The sequence below is a fragment of the Panicum virgatum genome, chromosome 6N (genome assembly GCF_016808335.1).
Source record: "Panicum virgatum strain AP13 chromosome 6N, P.virgatum_v5, whole genome shotgun sequence".
Lineage (NCBI taxonomy): Eukaryota > Viridiplantae > Streptophyta > Magnoliopsida > Poales > Poaceae > Panicum > Panicum virgatum.
In genome coordinates, this window is record NC_053150.1 from 19,160,032 (window position 1) to 19,167,364 (window position 7,333).

A 7,333-nucleotide genomic window follows, 5' to 3' on the forward strand; every position below is an offset into this window, starting at 1 on the left:
CATCCGTTGGTATATAGGGACTAGGCCCAATTCGCTCCTCGCGCGCTCTTATAGGCTCTGTTTGGGAACGCGAGGCTGATAAGCACGAGTGGAATAAGCGCAATGCAGCTCCTGACCTGCTTCTGCGATTATGGGCCGCGCAGTTCAATGTTCGCGATTTTCAGTGGCCGGCGGCTGCGCAACGCGCGTTCAACGCAAGCAGTTTGGCGGGCTTATTCCACTTCTTAGGCTCATAAGCGAAGCGAACCCGGAAACAAACAGACCCATAGCCCACACTCACGCTCAAAAATTTTCATCAAAGGCCCACCAGTCTCTAACCCAAACTTCTCTCTGTTTTTATTCGCCATGGCCGCCGCCACCCCGAGCGCCGTTTTCTCTGCCAAATCTTCTGCGGCCGCGCGCCTTCCTTTGCTCCCAATTTCCTCCGCGCGCCCTCCTCTCCAAATCGCCTCCGCGCAGCAGCCCCTCCCATCTCGCAGCCCCCAAATCTCACAGTCCAATCCTCTTGCCTCTCCTCTGCAGATCTTGAGCAGCCTCCACCAGCTCACCATGGATCCCTCCTCTCCTAAATGCATTCCTCCACTTACCCGAGCACCCCCTACTCCGGCGGCATCCACGGCCAGGAAGCCGCCCCAACTAAGCCGCCGGCCCCTGCAGGAACCCTGAAGAGGAGGCTGCCGCCCCCAACCTGCAAGAAGGTGCCGCCGCCCCCAACCTGCAAGAACCAGCAAGAGGAGGACCCCCCTGCAGGAAGGTGCCGCCGCCCCCAACCTGCAGGAAGAAGCTGCCGCCCCTCCTCCGGCGGCATCCAAGGGCGACGCCCCCTCCGACCAGCAGCACACCGCCGACTGACACCGCCACCGCTGTTCCACCGGCAGCCACGTCCCGAGGAGGCTACCGCCCCAACCTGCAAGAAGCTGTCACCCCTGCTCCAACCAGCAGCACGCCGCCAAGAAATCTATTGTAGTATTTCTATTTCAACTCTGCAATTTTCAGTCTCACATGGATGAACTGAAGAGTGGAGGGCGCTTAGCTATTTTGTTGATTTTACTTGCTGCATATTGGTTGAATTGAAAAGGGGAGGACACTTAACTATTTTGTTAATTTTAGTTGCTGCATATTGTCGACAATTAGTATCATAACTGGGTATTTTCTGGTTAAATTTAATAGCATGTGCTCTAGTCTTGCATTTTCTCTGTCGATTAGCTCATTTAATCTACATCTTGCTAAATGAATCAGAGATGATTAACTAACTTTTTTCTTTGCACAGCTACCTCCTTGCTGCTTTACTGGCTCACTGAAGGTGAAGGTAAAATATCCTACTTTAGCTACTGCCTTCTTAATGATGCAAAGATTGGCTTTTGTTACAAACTGAATTAGCTCTTCTTAGGGTAAAGGACATGGTGACCTGTGACCATATCATAAGAAGCATAATTCCTTGTTGAAATGTTGCAAATTTCCTAGTTTGGGATGACACTAATCTAAGGACAGCTTCAAGGGGAAAATCCTTAGGATAAACTGAACAAAGAAATGATACCAGAATGACATAACAGGTAGTTGTAACTTTTTGTTGTTTATTTTTTCTCTCACATCTTTGGTGATTAGGCAAGTTTCTAACTAATGATGTGTATGTTAGTTGAAGGTTAGCAAGGTATCAAAATCCTCCTTCGGTACTGCAGGTATTTAGTCTGAATTTTGCTTTCAACAAGTAACATAGAGCAATCTGAGCATTATTTGGAGTGAGAAGTAGCTGGGAATAGATGAGAAATTATTTCTATCATATTTTATTCTGTTGGCTGGCATATAAACTCAAAATGAGCACCTGAATAGACTAATATGACAGTAACAACATTTTGAGTGGTTGTATGCCATTTCCTTTTTTTTCATACTTTGCTGAAAATTGTGACTGATTTCATGCTATATTCATTTTCAGGCAGTTCTGGAAAAATTGCTAGGAAGAAGGATGCTTGAAGCTATTTGCAAGCTGGAAGCGAAGTGTTCATGCAAGATTTTGCATTTTGTTTAGGAGTTCCTGGAGATCAATATTTTGCCCAAGCTCTTAATGGTGTTGTAGTGTAGTATGATAGTTTGACTTGTAATGATAGATGTGGAAATGCTAATAACTTACTCCTGCAAACTTGATGGCTTTTGGTCGGATGTTCAAATGGTGATTGTCTGCTCATATATGCAGACTTGATGGCTGTGAGCCAACTTAATTAGTTTATATTGTAGTGTGCAATTGGAATAGCTTTGCTAGCTAGCTAACTCATGTATGGAACTATGGATGACATAGTATTAATGTTATATGCTCATTTCCAATGAATTATTATGGATGTTCTAATAGTTGAGTTATCTTATGATTCCATTGTTAACAGAGTAATTTGGATATAGATATATATGTATATATATATGCTGGATATAATAATTTATATTGTGTTTATTTGAATAGTTGTCGTTGGTCTTTTGGTCGGTATTACTTTCCTATCCCATCGGACTGTTGGTCGGCAAAAACACGTCGGTCGGTATATATTTATACTGATGCCATTATTACCGTCAAATAGTTAGGGTCGGCATAACTATATGCCGACAGATGGTTGGTCACTAAAACGACTTATAGTGACCACGATACAGTCGCTATCTTTGGGTTGTGGTATAGTGATCCTGAGCAAATCTCAGGGAGATTCTTGTATTTCTGGCAAAGGAATAGAGTTCAGGAAATTGAACTTTAGGCACTCTGTTAAGCCACAAATCATCCCAAAATAGGTAGGTGACACCATCCTGAATATTGACCATAGTCATTCCTTTGCATGCATCCAGGAGTTTGAGAATCTCTTCACCAGAAGGAGCCTTTTTTCTGAGAGGATGGTAAGGAACCATTGCTGTAGTATTTTTTTCCAAACTAGATGAACCCATAGGATTGTTAGATAATTACTCTTGCTCTTGCTTGTCATCAATGTTTGTACAGTAGAGGGAGCTCCTGCTCCTGTTGTGCCATGCCTGGTCCTTGACTTGGGCGGCAGATGGCTGTAGCAAATAGTAGTAGGTGCAGTTGGCAGCATGGCTGCAATAGTTAGTAGTGGTAGGGACTGCAGAACATTATAGCACATTACCTTGTAAATTCTCATCTTGACCGGTGTGCCTATAAAGAGGAGAGCAGTTGCAGCTCAGAGTCTTAAGCAGCTCCATTTCGTGTGCTCTTCCTGAGTCCTTCTTCCTCTTATCTTCTTCCTCCACCTGCAAGCAAGAGGGTGTTGTGTGTGTGAGGGAGTGCCAACAAGTGGTATCAGAGCTTGAGTGTTCGAGCTTGGTGGGCATGGCTTCCCTGGATCGTGAGCATGGGCGCGGGCGTTCTCAGGAACGTGGCCGTGGGCGCCAGACGACGTACGTCGTGAAGAAGACGGTGCGGGACGTCGGCGGCGCGCAGTACCCCATGCTCACTCGCACGAACTACGCCGAGTGGGTGGTGCTGATGAAGGTGATACTCAAGGCGAGGCGCCTGTGAGCGGCGGTGACCGTGGGCACCGCTGACGAAGAAGACGACCAGTCGGCCATGGAGGCCATTCTCAAGTCGGTGCCGACCGAGTACGTCGTCCCGCTCGGCGCCAAGGACTCCGCCAAGGAGGCGTGGGAGAGCCTGGAGACGATGTGGCTCGGCGGCGACCGCGTGCGCAAGGCAAAGGCACAGCAGCTCCGGCGGGAGTACGAGGCTATCGCGTTCCGCGATGGCGAGGCCATCGAGGACTTCGTGCTGCGGCTCACATCTCTGGTGAGCCAGCTAGCGCAGGTCGGCGTCGACATCGGCGAAAAGGAAGCGGTGGCGAAGTATCTCCGCATCGTGCCGCCGCGATTCGCGCAGATTGCGCTCTCGATCGAGACGCTGCTCGACATGAGCACGCTCTCGATCGAGGAAGTCACCTGGCGGCTCAAGGCGGTCGAGGACTGCGCGGAGGCCCTCGCCCGCACGACCGCCGGCAGCCACCTACTGCTCACGGAGGAGCAGTGGGCAGCGCGCATGCGCGAGAGGAAGCTGGGGGAGGGCTCCTCTGTTTCGCGTAGCGGAGGCGGCGCGCGCGGCAGGCGGCGCGGCAAGCCACGGCGGAAGGCGGAGGGCGCCGGCAAGGACGGCGGAGATCGTGCCGCCGACAAGGATCGTTGCCGAAATTGCGGCAAGATCGGACACTGGGCCCGCGACTGCAAGGAGCTGCGGCGCCAGGAGCGGGCGCACCTCGCCCAGGATGACGAAGAAGATCCTGCACTACTCATGGCGCAGGTCTGCGCCATCAACACCGAGGCAGAGGACCGCGGCGGGTGCGTCAAGCTTGATGAGCCGCGCGCGCGGGTCAACTTCGGGCGAGCAGAGGAGGAGGCAGAGGAGCTGTGGTACCTCGACACCGGCGCGAGCAACCACATGACCAGAAATCGCGCGGCCTTCTCCGAGCTCGACACCGGAGTTGTCGGCACCGTGAAGTTCGGGGACAACTCCGGCGTCGACATCCAGGGGCGCGGCACGGTCGTGTTCCAGTGCAAGAATGGCGAGCACAAGGGGCTGACGGATGTGTACTACATCCCCAAGCTCCGGAGCAATATCGTCAGCATTGGCCAGCTCGACGAGCGAGGCTGCCAGGTGCTGATCGACGGCGGCGTGCTCCGGATCAGGGACCGCGAGCGGAAGCTGCTCGCCAAGGTCGAGCACGGCAGGAATCGCCTCTACACCTTGGCGCTGCGCATTGCGCGCCCGGTGTGCTTGGCGGCAAGGTACGACGATGCGGCGTGGCACTGGCACGCGCGCTTCGGCCATTTGAGCTTCGATGCTCTGGCCAGGATGGCGCGGCAAGGCATGGTGCGAGGGCTGCCACTGATCGAGCATGCCGGCGAGCTGTGCGACAGCTGCCTTGCCGGGAAGCAGAGGAGGCTGCTGTTCCCCAAGAAGGCGAGCTACCGCGCTGGCGACACCCTCGAGCTCGTCCATGGCGACCTCTGCGGGCCAATCACACCGGCAACGCACGGCGGGCGGCGCTACTTCCTGCTCCTGGTGGACGATTGTAGCCGCTTCATGTGGCTGCACATCCTGTCGAGCAAGGATGAGGCGCCGGCGGCGATCAAGGAGTTCCAAGCGCAGGTGGAGACGGAGACGGGGAAGAAGCTACGCGTGCTGCGGACGGATCGCGGCGGCGAGTTCACCTCGGTCGAGTTCGGCCTCTACTGCGCAGGACAGGGCGTTGAACGTCACCTCACGGCACCGTACTCGCCACAGCAGAACGACGTCGTGGAGAGGAGGAATCAGACGGTGGTCGGCATGGCTAGGAGCATGCTGAAGGCCAAGAAGATGCCGGCGGCGTTCTGGGGCGAGGCGGTGAGCACGGCGGTGTTCATCCTGAACCGCGCGCCCACCAAGAGCCTGAAGAGCACGACGCCATTCGAGGCTTGGCATGGGAGGAAGCCGGACGTGTCCTTCCTCAGGACATTCGGCTGCGTCGGGCACGTGAAGAAGACGATGCCCAACCTCACCAAGTTGGAAGACAGGAGCACTCCCATGGTGTTCCTAGGGTACAAGCGCGGGAGCAAGTCTTATCGGCTCTACGACCCGGCCAGCAGCAAGGTGGTCGTGTCCCGCGACGTCGTCTTCGATGAGGCGGTGTGCTGGGGCTGGGAGTCCGGCGATGGGGAAGCGACGCCAGGCGGACTGAGCAGCTCTTTCACCGTCGAGTACATGGTGTACTCCGGTGCGGGGGAGCTGGCTCACGACGAAGGGGAAGCAACACCCTCGAGCGAGTCGTAGGGGACACCCTCGAGTGCGACACAGGGGGCACCCTCGAGCGAGTCGCAGGGTGCACCCTCGAGCAAGTCGCAGGGGGCACCCTCGAGAGCGACACAGGTGACACCCTCGAGCGAGGCGGAAGGGACACCCTCGAGCGAGGCGCAGGGGGCACCCTCGAGCAAGGCGCAAGGGGCACCCTCGAGCGAGGCGCAGGGGACACCCTCGCCCGCGGGGCAGGGGGCTCCGATCTCCGCCGCAACGAGTACCGTTTCGTCGATTCGCTTCGTCACGCCTCCGCCGAGCGCCTCCCCGAGCATCGACGCCGATTACTCCGGCGAGCCACTCCGATTCCATCTGGTGGATGACATTGTTGGCATAGGGAGTCCGCCCGGGCAGGCGGCCCATGTGCTGGACGACCTCGAGCTGCATCTGGGCAGCGCAGAGGAGCCACCAAACTTCGCCGCAGCAGAACAGGAGGCATGCTGGTGGGCGGCGATGCTGGAGGAGATGGCGGCGGTGGAGGAGAACCGCACGTGGGAGCTGGTGGATCCGCCGGCCGGTTGCCGGCCAATTGGGCACAAGTGGGTGTTCAAGGTGAAGCGGAACGAGCACGGCGAGGTGGTGCAGCACAAGGCGGGGCTCGTCGCCAAGGGATTCGTGCAGCGCGAGGGCATCGACTTCGAGGAAGTCTTTGCGCCGGTGGCGCGCATGGAGTCCGTGCGCTTGCTGTTGGCGCGCATGGAGTCCGTGCGCTTGCTGTTGGCGCTGGCGGCGGTGAGGTGCTGGAAGGTCCATCACCTGGACGTGAAATCGGCATTCCTCAACGGAGAGCTCGCCGAGGAGGTGTACGTGCAGCAGCCGCCGGGATTTGTCATCGCCGGCGAGGAGCACAGGGTGCTCCGCCTGCACAAGGCCCTGTACGGGCTGCGTCAGGCACCGCGCGCGTGGAACATCAAGCTCGACGCCAGCCCCCCGTCGCTCGGCTTCACCAAGTGCGCCACCGAGCACGCCCTCTACACACGGCGGTCGAAGGGAGGCCTAGTGATCGTCGGCGTTTACGTCGACAACCTCATCGTCACCGAAGCTGAACAGCGGGACATCGATGCGTTCAAGGAGAAGATGAAGTCGATGTTCCGCATGTCAGACCTCGGTCTGCTCACCTACTACCTTGGCATTGAGGTGGAGCAGACCGGGAATGCCATCTCGCTCCGCCTGAGCGCCTACGCGAGGAAGCTGCTGGAGCGGAGCGGATTGGGCGAGTGCAGGGCGTGCCAGACGCCCATGGAGGAGAAGGTGAAGCTGTCAAAGGACAACACTGCCCCCTTGGTGGACGCCACGAGCTACCGGAGCATCATCGGCGCACTGCGTTACCTCACGCACACGCGGCCGGACATTTGGTTCGCCATGGGGTACGTGAGCCGGTTCATGGCGGAGCCGCGGGAGGATCACCTCGCCGCGGTCAAGCATCTGCTCCGCTATGTGGCAGGGACACGCGACTACGGGCTCGTCTACCCAAGGAGGAGCAGAGGAGAGATGGAGCTGATTGGGTTCAGCGACAGCGACATGGCGGGCGAC

At 56.3% G+C, this 7,333-nt stretch overlaps 1 protein-coding gene across 6 annotated transcripts; it reads left to right on the forward strand.

Annotated features, from left to right (window-relative positions):
- Positions 1-270: 270 nt before the first annotated feature.
- LOC120678885 (basic salivary proline-rich protein 2-like) lies at positions 271-2,341 on the forward strand. Of its 6 annotated transcripts, none has more exons than XR_005676862.1 (5): positions 574-698; positions 755-1,309; positions 1,391-1,553; positions 1,637-1,679; positions 1,934-2,323. XR_005676862.1 is itself a non-coding variant. In XM_039960323.1 (3 exons), exons 1-3 carry the CDS (start codon positions 570-572, stop codon positions 1,969-1,971), a joined length of 471 nt encoding a protein of 156 aa, XP_039816257.1. In that variant the 5' UTR covers positions 279-569; the 3' UTR covers positions 1,972-2,323. The 6 variants fall into 6 exon arrangements, 2 of the variants coding, with proteins under 2 accessions (XP_039816257.1, XP_039816255.1); XR_005676863.1 differs by having other exon boundaries at positions 687-963; positions 1,271-1,309; positions 1,934-2,326; XR_005676861.1 differs by having other exon boundaries at positions 271-1,309; positions 1,934-2,341.
- Positions 2,342-7,333: the final 4,992 nt, after the last annotated feature.